The 18,509-nt window shown below is 23.2% G+C and overlaps 6 protein-coding genes across 6 annotated transcripts; 2 read left to right on the forward strand and 4 right to left on the reverse strand.

Annotated features, from left to right (window-relative positions):
* Window positions 1-13: 13 nt before the first annotated feature.
* Window positions 14-1,705, reverse strand: PVVCY_1002530 (ankyrin, putative; the record flags this gene model as incomplete). The annotated part of the gene is made up of 1 exon (XM_008625704.2): window positions 14-1,705. One exon carries the CDS (start codon window positions 1,703-1,705, stop codon window positions 14-16), a length of 1,692 nt encoding a protein of 563 aa, XP_008623926.2.
* A 2,618-nt stretch (window positions 1,706-4,323) lies between these two features.
* Window positions 4,324-5,877, forward strand: PVVCY_1002540 (nucleolar GTP-binding protein 2, putative; the record flags this gene model as incomplete). The annotated part of the gene is made up of 1 exon (XM_008625705.1): window positions 4,324-5,877. One exon carries the CDS (start codon window positions 4,324-4,326, stop codon window positions 5,875-5,877), a length of 1,554 nt encoding a protein of 517 aa, XP_008623927.1.
* Window positions 5,878-6,493: 616 nt separating this feature from the next.
* Window positions 6,494-8,131, reverse strand: PVVCY_1002550 (14-3-3 protein, putative; the record flags this gene model as incomplete). The annotated part of the gene is made up of 1 exon (XM_008625706.1): window positions 6,494-8,131. The coding sequence occupies one exon, from the start codon at window positions 8,129-8,131 to the stop codon at window positions 6,494-6,496; it is 1,638 nt and encodes a 545-aa protein (XP_008623928.1).
* Window positions 8,132-9,897: 1,766 nt separating this feature from the next.
* PVVCY_1002560 (actin-related protein, putative) lies at window positions 9,898-11,355 on the forward strand (the record flags this gene model as incomplete). Its single annotated transcript, XM_008625707.1, has 1 exon — window positions 9,898-11,355. One exon carries the CDS (start codon window positions 9,898-9,900, stop codon window positions 11,353-11,355), a length of 1,458 nt encoding a protein of 485 aa, XP_008623929.1.
* A 749-nt stretch (window positions 11,356-12,104) lies between these two features.
* PVVCY_1002570 (conserved Plasmodium protein, unknown function) lies at window positions 12,105-14,984 on the reverse strand (the record flags this gene model as incomplete). Its single annotated transcript, XM_008625708.1, has 1 exon — window positions 12,105-14,984. The coding sequence occupies one exon, from the start codon at window positions 14,982-14,984 to the stop codon at window positions 12,105-12,107; it is 2,880 nt and encodes a 959-aa protein (XP_008623930.1).
* Window positions 14,985-16,420: 1,436 nt separating this feature from the next.
* On the reverse strand, window positions 16,421-17,863 carry PVVCY_1002580 (conserved Plasmodium protein, unknown function; the record flags this gene model as incomplete). The annotated part of the gene is made up of 1 exon (XM_008625709.1): window positions 16,421-17,863. One exon carries the CDS (start codon window positions 17,861-17,863, stop codon window positions 16,421-16,423), a length of 1,443 nt encoding a protein of 480 aa, XP_008623931.1.
* Window positions 17,864-18,509: the final 646 nt, after the last annotated feature.

Genomic DNA, 18,509 nt, shown 5'->3' on the forward strand with positions numbered 1-18,509 from the left:
TTTCCTTATCATATTAGAAAAATAAACACACATGATAAAAGGTATCATATGATAAACGTGATAATATATGATTTGATTTTTTATTTCGTATTATCCAAGCATTTCTTAGATTTATTTTACGAGATTGTCGTAAAATATATTGCCTTAATTCTATATGTTCAACTAAATTTATAGCTAAATTATTACAAGGGGTTTTAACATATATATTTGCTCCTTTATGAAATAGAGCTTTAAATATTTTTATATTCCCAGCTACTGCAGCAGCATGTATTGGAAATAATTGTAAACGTATATCAAAATAATTTACATTTGCTCCTCTTTTTAAAATAAAATTTACTAGTTTATAGTTCCCTGAAGTGATAGCACAACATAATATTTTACTTATTATTTTTTTTTTAACAATGGATTTATATTTAAAATAATAATACGTTTCTAAATTTTTTGTATATACATTATATTTTTTCATATTATATATAATTTTATCCATTATTTCTTTTAAGCTTTGTTCGATTTGTTTACACATTAATATTTTTACAACTCCTTTATGTCCTTCAAAAGATGCATAATGTATGGGTTCTAATAAATTTGCATCTAAATGTTTAATGTTAGCTGAATTATCTATTAATAATTTTACAATTTCATAATTCCCCATAGTTGATGCAGCATGTAATACTGAATCTCCTTTTTTATTTAAATATAATAATGCCCCATTTTGTAATAAATATTTACATACATCTAAATGGTTCGATATAGATGCACACCACAATGCTGTTTCATTATTATATGACAATGCATTTATGTCTGCATTATTATCTACTAAAAATTTTACTGTATTTATATCTCCTTTAGATGCACATATATGTAATGGTGTATATTTTCTTATTTTTGTTTTACTGTTTATATCTATTCCAGATGCTAACAAATATTTTATTATTTCTATGTTACCATCATTACTAGCTAAATGTATGGGTTCTAAATCAAATGGAACAATTGACGAATCACTTTCGATATTATCCATATATTCACCCATATATGCATCTAAATCACTATAAGTAAAATCGTCACCATAACTATTATTACTAATTATTCTTCGGCTTTCACAAGGGTTTATAATACTCCTATTTTTATTGCATGATTTAGAATTTATTTCTGGTAAACTACCAGTACTCATTATCTCGTATTTATTTATTTCCTTTTTATCTGTCGATATAAAACATTCCCCAATTTTATCATCACTATTATCAGAACGTAGATTTATACGAACAGTTTTTTTTTCTTTTTTATTCCATTTTTCATTTTTCAAAATTCCTTTTCTCTTTTTTTTATCGGTATATATATGAGGCACATAGGGGTTTGTTGTAGATGCGGCTTTGGGGGGATGCCTCTCTACAATATTGTCATTATATAACATTTGGCTAGCTGATTTATTTACATTTGTCAGTCCGGTTAAGCTTACAAAACGAACTAAATTGTATTTCTTTTTAATTCCATCATTTTCAGTACATTTAGTTTGGTTATCTGTTTGTCTCATCAAATATACAAAATGGCAAGGGGAAGAATAAAAATTACATATACTTTCATTGTTTACATATGCTAAATATTTCATTTGCTTTCTAGGAGTTTGTTTTTTGTTTTTTATAATTTTATTATTTTCTATTGTATTTTGTTCCCCCATTGCATTTATGCCACTCTTATTTATGTGCATCCCATACAATAGCCATTTAGCCTCAACTAATAATGGGATTTTTATTTTGTATTTATTTTGTATTTATTTTATTTTTTGGAAATACAAACCGAGTTACTAACTGTGTGTAAAACAATTTACAGTTTTATCATCTATTTAAAATTGGACATACGGACAAAAAAAAAGACAAAGTGCCGAATGCATATAGGGCAATACCTATCACATTATATGACATCAATGTAAAAAAGCACAAATATAAAAATTGTATTTTAGAATAATTAATTTGTTTTTCTTTTGCCCACAATTAATAATTCAGAAATAAAAATAAGATTGAACAAATGTAGAACATTTATAAGTTTTATTTCATGAAACAAAAATTTACATGCATAAATATTATGAGTAAAAAAAAAATAAATAAAATTAATTAGCAAACAAATAAAACTAGTCAAAATAATAATATATTAAACAAAACATTTTGACATTAAATGTAGTTATATCTTATGAAAAATAGGAATTAAAATTATATTGAATATTTTCATAATTTATCATATATTTTTTTTACCATAAAATATTTTGTCAATATGTGTGCGAAAATGTAGCGTAATTGTAGGTATGTTTTTTTTTCTGACTGTTCATAAAATAAAGTAATATTATTAGAATAATAGTGCCAAATTAGTGTATAGGCAAACAAAAATTCCAATTTTATTTTTTTTTTAAAAAAGGAAAAAACATAGAATGAAAGTAAGACAATATTTTTGTAATATGTTTTGGTTTGTCTTTTTACCAATAAGTATTGTATGCATAAAAATTAACAAAATTAAAAAATTAAAATAAACAAAACAAACTAGCATTGCGTGCTACCTTACATAACAAACACAATACGAATAAATGGAACAATCTACATTTTTAAATATTTACATGGGACAAACGGAATACGTAATCTCAATGTATCACTTTTTTTTTGACATAAAAAAATACATATGTTTTATTCTGACCAGTTCATGTAAATTTGCATAAATTCATAAAAAAATTATTTCATGTGAATAATATTTTTGTAATTATAACAAATCAGTAACATTACTAGCCATTATTTAAAAAAAAAAAAGTTTAAACCATTTAAAATGAAATTTAAAAACAATTTGTATTCTTTCGTGAGATTCGTGCTTTGAAAGTGCATAATATTTTATTCTTCTACTTTTTTTTTAAATTGACAACTAACTTTTCAATTAACATGTATTTATTTAATATGCATTTCTATTAATTTACAATCTCATTGTTGTATATTTTTTACAAAGCAACATTTCAATGATAAGTTTTTATGAATATATATATGTACAGAAAATAAATGGAACTATATGTACTAAGTTTATCTACCTTCTACACCCCCCCATGGGTGCTTATATTATTCTACAAAACAGTTATTCCCAAATATTTAAACAAGTTTATACTATTATAGTATGTAAAAAATATATCATTTTGAAAATTTGGTTTCATAAAAGATATAACTATAATTTTTAGTACTTTTTCATATTTGCATGACTGGTTCATAATTAATGAAAAAAAAAAAAAAAATTATAGCTATTAGCTGAGAATTGTATGTTTTAGTCATACTAATTATTTGTTCGATCGTTTTATTTAATTAGTGATATAGGAATGTATGGGTATATAATATACTAATTTTTGTATTAAAACAAATGCATTGGTAAGTAAAATGAAAAGGTTATTTATTAGGGAGAAATTATCTTTTCTTTTGTCTACCTCTCCATAAATAAAAATACATAAATATGGCACATACTTATGGATATAAGAAAAATGCATGTAATGTGTTTCAATTAGTACTAAATAAAAATACATTATAAAGACTAATTTTAATCGCCTATATATATGTGTTTTTCATTTTTTGAACTGAATTTGGGTATCCCTTTTTTACTATTAACAATGAAATAACCATTAATACATATATATAGATCAAAGGTTGGGAATGGGGGAAGGGAAATTTTCTATAGTATTAAAAAATATAAGGCGGAAATAAAAAAATAGAAAAATAAAAATTATTATTAATTTTGGAACTCCCAATTCAATCAAAAATAAAATGGAACAAAATATGTAGATAAAATGAAATATTTTTTACATATATAAAAATATACTCATTGATGGGAAAAAAAAAATATAAAATATTATGCAATATTATATGCACTATAATGTATAATAAAAGGATTGGAAAAAAAAAATATATAGTATATATTAAATACTAAATAAAAAATATTTAATGGAATAACATGTTGGTAGAAAGCCGATTTACCCTCATAAGAAACATATTTTGAAAATATAAAAATTGAAAAAAATAAAAAAAAAAACATAAAAAGTAAAATAAAATCATGAAGTTGGATTTACCAAAGGGATAAAAAATTATACGCATAAAAAGATTATATATAAATGCCTGAACATTATAAATATATATATTTGCTTACATTTAAGCAATATTAAAAGGCATTTATCATTATTAATTTTTAAGAATACTATATTTAAAGTAATATGCTTTATTTACTCTTTCTCTAAATATTAAAGAGATAAAAATAAGCATATCATAGTGGATATTTGGCTATTTGTTTTTTTTTTTTCTGAACAAGTCAGGTAAAATGATAAAAAAGGGTAGTTTGAAACTTGGGAGCGCGCGTTTCGCGAAAAGCTCTGTATCAAATGTAAAAATGGATAATAGGACAATAAACAAAGAAAAAGAAAAAAGGAAAACAAAAGAAAAATTAAATAGATTAAAAATGTATAGAACAAAAGCAGATTTAAAAAAAATGAATACAAAAATAAATGAAGTAAGAAGAATAGAGCCAAGTATAAAATGGTTTAATAATACAAGAACTATAAGTCAAAACAAATTAGAAATATTTAGAAATAAATTAGAAGAACATACCAATGATCCATTTAGTGTTGTAATAAAAAGATCAAAATTACCAATAGAGTTATTAAAGGATGAAAAAGATTGTGTAACTAAAAAATATAAAAATGAAAATTTTTTAAAAATTGAAAATTATAATGATATATATAGTAAAAATAAAAAAAGAAAAAAACCCAAATTAAATTTTGAAAGTTTAGAAGAATATGCTAATAATGCACAACAAAAATTATTAAATTATGAAACGGATAAAGATAATTCATTAGTTCATAAAAAATCCAATGTAGAAAAAAAATATATTAAAGATCATTTATTAAGGATTGGTCAATCAAAAAGAATATGGAGTGAATTATATAAAGTAATAGATAGTTCTGATATAATATTAGAAGTGTTAGATGCAAGAGATCCTATTGGTACTAGATGTAAACAATTAGAAGAAAATTTAAAAAAAGATAGAGCCCATAAACATATTATTTTAATCCTTAATAAAGTAGATCTTATACCAACATCAGTAGCAGAAAAATGGATTAAAATTTTGTCTAAAGAATATCCAACAATTGCTTATCATGCATCTATAAATAATCCATTTGGAAAAAGTGATTTATTTAATATTATAAGACAATATTCACAATTTTTTAAAAATATGAAAAAAAAACATATACATATAGGTTTAATAGGATATCCAAATGTTGGAAAAAGTGCAATTATTAATTCTTTAAAAAAAAAAGTTGTTTGTATATCTGCATGTATACCTGGTCAAACTAAATATTGGCAATTTATAAAATTAACAAATAAAATTTATTTAATTGATTGTCCTGGTATTGTTCCATATGATATTGAAGATTCAGATAAAATATTACGATGTACAATGCGATTAGAAAAAATTACAAATCCACATTATTATATTGATGATATTTTTAAAATGGTTAATAAATCTCTTATACTTAATCTTTATAAATTACCAGATGATTTGACATTTTCAAACTCTGAAGAATTTTTAGAAATACTTGCAAAAAAAATGGGAAAACTTCTTAAAGGTGGGGAACCAGATATTATATCGGTATCTAAAATTTTGATCAATGATTGGATAAAAGGAAAAATCCCATATTATGTTAATCCAGATGAATATGTTGAATCCACAAAGGGAGGGGAACAGACAAAAGGAGAGGAACCAACAAAAGTAGAAGAACCTACACTTGCAAATTTGGAAAACCCTATTGACACCCAAGATAATGTTGAAAGCAGTGTAGAAAATGAAGAAGAAATAGAGAAAGATGAAAATTAATTTATGAATCGAATTATGTGTAAACACAAAAAACTGCAAACAACCCATATCCCTTATTAGGTTCAAAAAAATATAAAACACTTTTTTCTTGAATTGCCAATGATGTATGCACTTCAAAGTGGTATTTTTGAATGTGCTAATATAGTTATTTATTTCTCATTTTTACTTATAATTTTTTTTTACTGTAATACTATTTAATTTGTCACATGCATATATAGCTTATTCTTTCTTTTTTTTAATTCAAAACTTTTATTAACATAAATCAATTGTTTTAAAGCAAAAAGAGAACTTGTGGTATTTCAGCTCCGGCTTATAATACCCTCTCCTTTATTCATAGCAAAGTTAAAATATATATATGTTTTTTGAAAAAAAGAAAATATGTAAATATACGACCCCATTTAATAGGTAGCTATAAAAAAACGGAAAACGATGCAAAAAATGATAAAAAAATGTGCGGAAAATTGCATATAAAATAATAATGAATATTTGTTATATTCATAAAATGTAACAACCCATTTCACATTCTTTCATCGGTATGTCATATCTTGATGTAGTAGGAAAATATAGGATTGTATAGTTATGATTGTATGGTCGATTGCATGGTCAGGATTGCCTTTTAAATTTTTAAAAAGAGGATACTATTTTTGTTTAACTTTTTGGACCATCGTTTTATGTTATATCTCATTTTACTTAAAATTCGTGCACATTTATCGGCTTGTTTATCATCATCTATTTTATCCAAAAGATTTGAGGATTTATCAAATACGTCTATACATACTTTTAAAGCTTTTTGTTCATATTCTAAATTAGAGTATAAAAAATATATATAATGGCTAGCTACACTTAAAAAATTAATATCTATTGGTTGTAAATGTGTGGATGCTAATTCAAAAGCTTTTTTATATGCATGTTTAGCTAGCTGTTCATATTTATATTTTACACCAGTATCAGTTATATTTGATACTATTTTATATTGATTTGCATTTAAATGGATATAAAAAATTTTATTTTCATTATCATTTGGTATTGTAGAAATTATACAATTAACTATATTTATAATAACTTCACAATTTAGTAAAAATTCGTTTTTTATTTTAAATCGAATATTTTTGCATATATTTTTTTTTATATATATTGAAGAACTATTTGTAGAACTGTTTGAAAATTCATTTGTTTCTTTACATCTTGCCCCTTTTAACGATAATGTATAATTTTTATAAAAAATCCTAAATGCATATTTATAAGACATAATATTATAATAGTTATATGAATTTATTGTATTTTCTATTTCTTCTTTTTCTATTTCTTTTAATTCGATTTCTTGATTATTCAATCTGTCTAATAATAATAATATTGCATATCCAATTGCATATTTATAGTCAGAACATTTATAGGCAAGCTTCATAAAAGTATATATACTTTCTCTGCTATCTTTTATCTTTAAATTTTTATTCATGCTACTATAAATTAGCATTTGTAAGTTATTATTATATTCACTAGTTAGATTCCTATATTTATTTAAAATTTTACTTTTTATATTTTCAATTTCTTTTTTATTTATCTCGTTAGTCTCTTCATAACAGTTTTCTACATTTATGCCAGTTTCATAATAAGGCCCTAAAACATCATCATTACTAAGAGATGAATATGAAGAAGTAATAAAACCATTTTCTTTATGTTGATAATTAATTGTATGAAAACTTTTGCTTTTCTTAGTTTTGGCACTTTCTTTTTTGTTGTTTTCATATATGAGACTATCATTTTTTGTCTTCCCTCTGGCTTCAACTGTTTTGGCTCTATGATATCCTTCATTTTTTTTCGAATTTTTTACTTTATTTATATTTGCTCTTCTTTTTGTTAAATTTGTATCAAAGGTATTTCGATTGTTTTCTATCAAATGTGGTGATAACTTGTTCATATTTAAATCCTCTTTTTCCATATTGATAATAGTACTAGAACAATTTTTATTTATTATTTTTTTTTTTTTATTTCCTTCGCTAGTTATCATTATTTCATTTTCCTTATTTTTAGTATTTATATGTTTTTCTTTCATTTTTCGGTTTATTATATTTTTATCTGAAATTTCTTTTATATTAGTTTTCACTTTGTTCTTTCCTTCATCTTTATGTATTATACAATGGTTCCCCTTATCAGTAGGGTTCTTCTTTTTTTCATTTTTTAAATTTATATTTTTAGGGCTTGCAAGAGGAGAAGCCCGTGTAACATTATGACCGCGTTTGTCTGAAGATTTCATATTTGTTAAACAAAAAAATATATTTTTATTTTCACGTGTTAAAATAAATACCTTTATGCATCATTCATACAAATTCTGCAAAAATTTGACAAAATAATTATTGTTAAGCATATAAGTACAAGATCATTATTATGCTCTTTATTTGGTTAAAATGGAAAAAAGACATTTACCATCCTTTTAAAATATCATAATTTTTTTTAAATTACACAATTCAGGAATAAATTAAAACAACTGTTTTCTCTACATTTGTTACATATTTATAAGATAACAATTTAAAAGTAAAACAGAAATTGGACAAAAAATATATACCATTTTTTTAATTTTTTTAATGAATTTTATTTCACCGATCAAAAATATTATGCATTGTTCAGAAAAATAGCCATTTAAATAAAGTAAAAAAAAAAATATAGCCATAAAGTCAGGTAAATATACACATTTTGAAAGCTATAATTCTCTTAATGGGTATACATAAAAAATATTGCATTACTGTTCATGCAAAAAATTAATACATATACGAAAAAGCATAATTTTCCCTATTAATTTAAAAACCAAATAGTATTGTAAAAGAAGGAAGTTGGGGGTAAAAATAGGTTGAGAATATCCGATTAAACCTTTAAACTTATTTACACAAAATGAAATAAAAAATACACGATAAGATTGTAAAGAAATACTTTTTTATGGGGGTATCATATTCCCCCTATGTTTGATTGGTTTATATAAACTATACATATCATTCTACAAGCGTTAATGAAATAAAAAAAAAGGAAGAATTCCCTAATATATATTTATTTTTAAATAAAACATAGTATGGGGTCATTTCAAAAACTTTTTCCTTATTTTTATTATTCATGATTAAGTTGTGTGTAACTGATATATGTTTATTATGGACGTTTTACATATACTGAGTAAATAACATAAGAATTTTATTTTTTCATCATATTATATATATTATTAAACTTTTTGTTAGTCATGTTGTAACCTACATCGTTTTTACAACATGTAATTGTGTAAAATGTCAAATGAACATTCATATAATACAAAAATTGTTAGTATAGAAAAAAGCAGAAAACTTATAAAATTATAAGCAAATAAGCAAAACTATATAAAATATATACAGATATAGAAAGATAAATTAAAGGTAAAAAAAATTCTTCTCATTTTCTTTTTTTAATATATGTATTAATATAATTTTTTTTTTGATAATAGTTTTTTGGATCTTTACGGAGAAAACATACAGTGCTACATTATTTTAGGAATTTATTATATGGCTTATTTGTATACCTTTTTATTTTATTCTATTATTTATTTACAATTTTTTTTAATTATTTAACTTTTTTTACGTTTTTCGTGTTTTATTATTATATTTTTTAATTTTTTGCATTTCTACTTAAAAAAATAGAATCTAAAGATTTGGCTTGAATAAAACAGTACTAAATCAAAAGCCGCCTTATTTACATTTTATTACGTATTTGGTGTTTGTTTTTTTAGCCACTTTGAAACATTGAGAATTTAAGTATATACATTAGAATTTGTATAAAATATATGCATATATAGATTAATAAAAAACATTCAAAAGTGGAAAGAAATATGAACACACGCTTATAGGGAGCACAAAACAAAAAGTTATGAGGATATCCAAAGATAAAATTAAATCTTTACACAATACTGCCCTACGAACATAAAAAAAATAGTATATCCATTTTTTATGAATAAATAAGTGGGTTATATCATATGATAACAAGCTTGAAGATATCGTTCTAAAAAACATGACCTCAAAAAATGAAATAACTGAAAGCCTTTTATGTGGTGGAGAAGATATTTCAGCACTTGTAGTTGATCTAGGTTTTTATAGTTCCAAAATAGGGCATAATCAGGAAGATACACCAAGAATATTTTTAAATAGCATATGTGGAGAGGATATATATGACAACGGTTATTTTAATAATGCGGAAGAATACAACAAAGGGATGCATAAGGACAAATTAAAGTTTCCATTAAATATATATAATAGACACGAAAATGTAAGAATAAAACCTTTATTTTATAAGGATAGTATGAGTAATGAAGTTATATTAAATACTGATGTATTTGAAAAAATAATAGAATATTCGATAGAGGGTGTAGAAATAAAAAGAGTATATGAATGTAGTGATGAAATAATAGATCCATTTAAAATAGGTGGATTAAATTTAAATATTAGTGAGCATCCAATTCTTTTATCTGAATCTAATATACATAATAATAAAATAAGAGAACAAATGACAGAAATACTATTTGAAAAATATAATGTTGCTGCATTATATTTTGCTAAAAAAGCTAAACTCACATCTTTTAGTTTAGGAAGATCTAATTCGCTAGTTATAGATATTGGGTTTAGTTCATTAAATATAAATGGGGTATATGAAGGATATGTTCTTCAAAAAAATTCCATGGACTTTAATATTGGTGGGGATTATTTTGATAGGTTAATATATAATAAATTGCAAAAAAATAATGTTAATATTTTGCCATATTTTTGCAAAAACTATATAAATGGTAATAATAATGGAAATGTTGATTTATTTAAAAATATTCATGACTCATATAGAGAGGAAGCTATTTTGGATGTAATCAGGTATATGAAAGAAAGTGTTTGTAAAGTTCGGGTTGAACATAATAGCGCCCATGGAAATAGTATAAATGAAAGTAATAACAATGAGACATGCAAAAAAAGTACAAATAGTAATGAAAGTGATAATAATTTAAATAATCATTCGGAATATATTAATAATGAAAGTTATTCTTTAAAAGATGAATTTTTTGAATTACCAGATGGTTTTAAAATTAATATAGATAATTATAAATATGATATAGCTGAACATTTATTTAAAAATTCACAATTTGAAAACAATTTCAAAGGATTACCACAATCAGTTATTGATTATATTATATCATCTGATGTAGATATAAGAAAAGATTTATTACAATCTATTATAATAACTGGTGGGTCCTCATTATTTCCAGGTTTAGCTGAACGATTATTTTATTCTTTAAAAGAAAGTGAAGCTTTTGCTAATTCGATTAAAGTAAAAATATTAAATATGTCATCAATTGTGGAAAATAAATACTCATCATGGCTAGGTGGATCTGTTTTAGCTAGCTTGGGTACATTTCAACAATTATGGGTGTCCAAAAGTGAGTACCTTGATTCAGGACACAAACTTATATTTGACAGGTGTTTTTAATGAGGAATATCCTCTAAATAAATGTGCATACCATTTTATCATTTTTTGAAATCCCTTTTTTGAATTTTTTTTTGTTTTAAAAACATATAACTTTATAATGAAACTATAGAAATTAACATATGTTGCTAATGTAATAGTACACCTTTTTTTTATCACATAACAATATGTGTGTGCAAAAAAATAAATAAATGAACAGGTAGCTATTTTTTAATATATATTTAAACTTGTTCATATTTTTTTATAATATTCGCAAAAAAATTATGAACATGTTCGAAATTGTCCAACTAAATTATGAACGGTTCATTTTTTTGCACTCAAAATTTAAGATAAATTGAAAAAAACAATTCAATCAAATATGAACGTTAATGCTAATGTTAAAAAGTTTAAGGTTTTTCTTATAATGGCCAAATGCAAAAATTGGCTATAAAAAAAGTAAAGCAGCAAAGCAGTAAAGAAATATGTATATGAAAATACACATACGCATTGAGGAGGTCCAAAGGTGTGCTTTTTTCCTTCACAGCACAAGAACATATATATATATATATATGTTCACTTTGGTTGATAAAAATTTTAAAAAATAATAAAAAAAATATATAATAGTGAGATTTTTCGAATGGAGACACACCTCATTTGTGGTATGCATATTGATGACATAAAAAAAATAAGAATGTAATGATTTTTAAAAAAATTAATTAAAGTGTTACATATTCATTGCATATATATGTAATTGTACTTTAATTCTTGGAAAGCTATTCATTTTCAGCATGGTTGAAATCTTTCAAAACGTTATCTATAACATATTGTGGAATTTTAGAGATATTTTCATAATCACTATTTAAAGATGATAATATTTTTTCCCATAAATTTTCTCCTTGATATGTATTAAACATATCTGAGCTAACCATTTGTTCATGTTCATTATTATTAGTTCCTTCGCTAGTTGTATTAAAAATAATTTTAGATAATAATTCTTTATTATCACAATTTATAGGTATCCAATAATCATTATTTAATTCTTCTATTAATTGATTTAAATCCCATGTTGCTTTTCCTATAAATCTTTTTATTAATTTTTTATTTGTACCACAATCTGTATTTACATTTTCTTCATTATCTGTTTTAAATTGTTCATTTAATTTGGTGTCATTTGAGTCAGTTTGAATTTTATCAGAACTTAGTTCATAATCTGTTTTACCTAATATATTATGACCATGTAAGGATGAAAAGTTTACATTATCATTATAGCCTTCATATAATACATCATTTACTATGATATTTTTTGAAAACTTTTTTATGTTGTGTAAAATGGTTAGTCCAGGTAATGGCCCCCCTAACCAAAATAAATTTACAGGATTTCCTGCATAATAATTTTTACTAACAGATTTTGATTTTATTCTTTCTATAGATGATGATACTTTATTTTTTTCTTTTCTTTTCGTGTTCATTTCATTTTTTAATTTTTCAAAAGTTTGTTTATCTATATCAATTGTAGAATCATTATCATAATAATTTTGCTCAGTCGGTAATTCCTCCTCCTCCTCTTCATCATCATCTTCATCGTCATCTTCTTCTTCTTCTTCATCATCTTCTTCATCGTCTTCCTCATCTTCCTTTTCATCTTCTTCCTCTTCTTCTTCTTCGTCGCACATTTGTTGTTTTGCGCGGGTCCTCAAAAGTTGTTTTTTATTTTTTTTTTCAGCATCATATAATTTGTCTTCCTCTAATTGATCATCATCATTAATTAGTTCATTTGTTTCTTTGAATCTGAGAATTTTTTTATGGATTTGTTCTTTTTCTTCTTCCGTTAATTTGGTATCGTCAGTTTCTTCAATAGCTTTTTCCCTTATACTGCTAGAACTTCTTAAGCTTAATTTATTTTGAGTATTTTTAAATTTATTTTTGTTTTTTTTTTCTTTATCAAAAATATGGATACGATTATTTATAATAACAACTTTCCATTTATTATATTTTTCAAAATATATTTTATAAAATTCATTTAAAAATTCCAGTTTTTTTATTTCACATTTTATATCAGTCATAGATCCAATATTATAGGAAGGTAAAAATCGTAAATATAATGGAACTTTATTTAGTTTAATAATATAATGAGTAATTATATCTAATAAATGTTCATCCATCATAGTAAAAAAATTATTATTTTTTATATTTTTTTTATTTAAAAATTGTTTTGAAGTACTTCTAAATTGTATTCGTAAAAACATTTCTTGTAAATCTTTTAATGTTGGAAAATCATCATATTTTCCATTATTTGAATTTTCTTTATTTTCATTAAAATTTGAAACAATTTCATTATTTGAAGTTTTACTTGTAGAAACTAATTCATTACGCTCGCTATGATCTGGTTTGTCGACAAGAGTAGTATTCTCATCTTGTTTTGAAACATCATTATTCATTTCATTTGTTTCTACTTTGTTAGTATTCACTACTTCATCGAGTGATGATTGTACATTCTCTTGAGTGTTTTCTGAAATTTTGTTATCAGAAGTAGAGATGCCCTTTTGATCATCTTGTAAATGTAATTCATTTTTTTTTTTTTTTTTTTTTGAATATAAATTATTTAATATTTTTTTAACTTCCTTTTCTTTAGACAAACACATGTAATTATTATATAAAGGATGTTTATTTAGTATCAACCCATATACAATATTATTTTTATCTTTATGTGTAATTATAATCACTGATTTATTCCATAATGTGTTTGAAGTTAATGGATGAGATATAAGGATAGTTCCTTTTTTTATTTCATGTTGTCCATTATCACTTTTAAGGATAGGTGAATCTGACATGCTTTCTGGTTGTTCATCCATTTTTACTTGAGATTGTTCATTGTCTAGATTTTCATCAGGCTGAGAATTTTTCTCGACTTCCCCATCGGGATTTGTGACTGTGCTTGTTTTGTTTAGACTATTTTTTAAAACCTGAGTGAGCCTCTTACTTTTTCTTAAAAATATATCATCATTTTTTATATGTTTTTTTTTTTTTTTTTTTTTTCCATAAATTTTGATATTATTATTATTATAATTTTCAATACCATTTTCATTTAACTTTTTAATGTCTATGATATGTATATTATTTTTAAACATATTTTTCTCTTCTTCACAACTCCATATTTTTTTTTTATTCATTAAAGAATTAATATTTTCATTATAATTATTTTCAAATTTTGAATCAGAATAAAATTTATAACGTACATTATTGTTTTCATCTAATTCCTCAGCGTTACTACTTTTTTTTGTTGTATTTATGTCAATTTTGTTTATACAATTTTTAGTTTGATAGTTCGATTGTAATATTGAATTTTTAATTCTACCTAAATGTCTCATAGCAGTAAATCCAATATTATAAAAATCCTCATCATTCTTTAAGTTTTTTCTCATATATTTTATAAGTTCATTCCTTAAATTTTTTTTCTTCGATTTTATAGGGCAAAAATGAGCATTCATATTTATAAACTCTTTTAAAAAGTTATTATATATATCACATTTTTCATTTTCATATCTATAAGCATTTGAAATAAAACACTTCCATACAGAATGCTCATCAAAGAAAGTTGAGACTTTCCCAACACTCCGAGCCAACGATCTTATCACTTGTTTATTGCCTCCCATTTTAATTATCTTTGCATAAATATGCGTTTTGTCTTGCTAATTATATACATTACATAGATTTCTTATTTTATTTTTTTTTATCAGTAAACATAAGGAATGAATATAATACTAGATTTATCAATCCCTGATGAGAGCTGATAAAACAACTGAGATTTAATTGGGGGTTGTCCTATATATTCCCTTTCCTTAAATCATAGCAAAATATATGTTGTATAACTTAGTTTATATACATTGATTTGAATTTTTTTTTGTTTTTTTTTCTCTAACTTAGCCAAACTATTACAGTACTGAAAAAATGTTCTATACACAATAATAGGCTTAAAGAAAACTGATGGAATGTTCATAAAATTTTGATGTTTTTCTTTAATTTTTAAGGTTAATATTTTGAATAAAATATTTTCTCTATTTTTTTTTATTTATTTTACAAATATATTTATCATCATTTTTTTTAATTATTTTAAAAAATGTATAAAATATAACAAACAAAAAAATATCTATACGAAATTGTCGTAAAAAATGTAGTATATTTTGTATAAAGCTATAAAAAATGTCAAAAAATATATTTCATTTCATTTTACAAAAGAAATTATAACATAGTGGTTGGGAATAAACACATATGCATATCCATATTATATTTGTATCGAATTTATCAGTTTGATGATATGCTATTTTTTTTTTTTTTTAGATATCCATTATTTCCTTAAAAAATATTGAGTATTATATATTTTCGAGAGATTAATATATGAATAATATTAAATTTTTTTTTTTTTTAAACATTATTTTGTGTTATAATTTAAAATAGGTTTTCCCAACTTTTTTTATTTCTCACCCAATTTAACACTTATCTGTGTTTTGTAAATAATACTTTATGAACTACATTCCCTATTTTTGTAAAAAATAAAATAAATTATTTTTAATAAAATAAGGAAATATATAAATAGTTATATACATACACATATGCCATCATTATTTTTCATACCTGTTCTACAAAATATAAAATTTTTTTAACATTTTTTAAAGTGTGTTTTTACTTAAAAATTTGAAAAAATGTGTCAATAAAGTATGAACATAATACGGAATATATAAAGAAAGATATAACCCTATTTACAAAAATGGTGATTAATAGTTAAGCTTGCTTTTTGAAAACTTGAAAAAAAAGCAAAAATTAAAAAAAGGACATATATATATGTATGGATGTATGTAGGCATGTGTGCGTTTACAACCATTCCACCTTCAAATATATACATACGATATTCTACATGCTATTACAAATCATAGGTAAAAATAATATCATTATGTATATAGAGGGAACAAACAAAATAAGAGACAATATTAAATGTGTGTACATATCTTTGTATAAAAAATAATTAATAATTTATCTGGTGGATACTCCTATTTTTATAACTTCAAAAAAGAGATCTACACATGAAAATATTTTACAAAATAACTGATGTTGTCTTATCGAAGGATCCCAATTTTTTAGTATTTTTAAAATCATGAAAACTGGCAAATCTTTTTTTTAATCGTTCAAAGGAATTACTATTTTTTATTAAATTTCTGATTTGTTTTTCTATAATTAATAAATTATGTTTCCCATTAATACCTGTTAAAAATTGAGAAACTATCTGATTTTCTGATTGGATATTTAAAAATAATAATAAACTTTTTTTTATATATTCTTTTGTTTGTGGTAATTTTGCATTCATAAAATTTATGAACGGTTCAGAAAAATCAGACAAATTTATTTTTTTTAAATTATCAATTGACAAATTATTTAAAAACTCATAAACTAAATATGCCATTTTCATAGATATTGATGAATTAATATTATTTGACTCAGTACAAATTAATCTTAAAATTTCAAAATTATTAATAATTGTATTATTTATTACAAACTCATAAATAGCATTAGTAGCACATGTATTTAAAAACTGATTTTTTATATCCAATTTTTTTATTATATATGGGAAAATTAATGAAAAAAATTTACTCAAAATTATTTCATTCTCTTTTGCACTTATACATAAATGCTTAATTGTTAAGAAACCATTTTTGCTTACACACGATCGTGGACTGTAGCAATAATTTATTATATATGGAATAACAAATTCTAAATTACACCATTCTTTAAATATATCACTATTTTTTCCTAGTATTTGTATATTTGCTAAGCATGTAAAGTCCTTTTTCCAGTCTGTTCCTTCTTTATTTTGTTCGATAAAATTATTATTCTTTTTTTCTTCAACATTTATTTTTTGATTTATTTGAACTGACGGCAAATTATTTTGAGTTTTGTCTGTACTATCTTTATCTATATTTATCTTTTTCAGTTTTGTTATTTTTTCTTTCATTTTTAAAAGGTATACTACTATATCTTTAAATATGACAATGGATATGTCTTGTATTGTCCCATTTTCACATTCCCCTTTATTATTATTAACAACCAAATTAGTATTAGCTTTTTCGCATGTACTGTTCATAATTATGTCTGAAAAATTATGAACACAAAAAAAATCACCATTTTCACCTTTAATAATATTACTTTCTTTTTGAATATCATCATTGCCGTTCTTTTTATCATCTAAAACAATTTTCAACGTTTTTTGGCACTTTTTTAAAACATCATTCTTGTCTTTATTAATTAATCCATATGGTAAATCTGTTATATTTGGTATACTATTCCACTCATAATAATCTATGACAAAATCATGTAATATGTTTTCATCAAATTCGTTATTTGAATTCATTTTTGTTTTTATATTTTTTTCTCCTAACTCATTTTTAATCTTTTTCCTTACAAAATCGTCTTCAACACTATTTTTTTTATAATTATTACATTCTCCAAATTTTATTTCTTCTTTAATTTCATATTTTTTCATGTTTTAGTTTTTTCACAAGGTGAGGTTATTTCCGTCACGTAAAAGGGAGGTAAAGGGACGGGTGTGGGAAACAAAATAAATCAAACAAATAATCAAATAAATTAACAAACCAAACGAAATAAATTAAAAATAAATTAACACACAAATTGGTACATAAATTAATAAATAAATTAATAAAATAAAATAAATACACAAAATAATCTTGCCTGTTCATAATTTTCCTTTACTTTTCAATTATTTTTTTCTTTTTTACAGCCAAAAGTCAGGAAAAAAAAAATATATGGCTATAAAGGTGTGTGCAAGGGCTTTAAACAAAAATACACACAAAAAAATGTACACATATAATATATTGTTCCCTAATTAAAACATATTTTCACCTCTCTCTGCATTTTCCATGTTTTTTTCTTTCCCCTTCTCATGTGTCAATACAAATAAGTAAAAATCGTAAAAAATTATTTCTCTTTTTCGAATGCATATATTTTATCAATACTAAAATATAGCATGTCCAAAAGGAAAAAGAAGGGCTAAATGGAAAATAAATGGAGAAAAAGATATAATAAATAAGCAGTGAATAGAAATAAAAAATGATTCACTGAAAAATACTCTGAATTATTTCTCTAATGTGATACTAATATAATATAAGAAT

The sequence above is a fragment of the Plasmodium vinckei genome, assembly GCF_900681995.1.
Source record: "Plasmodium vinckei vinckei genome assembly, chromosome: PVVCY_10".
Lineage (NCBI taxonomy): Eukaryota > Apicomplexa > Aconoidasida > Haemosporida > Plasmodiidae > Plasmodium > Plasmodium vinckei.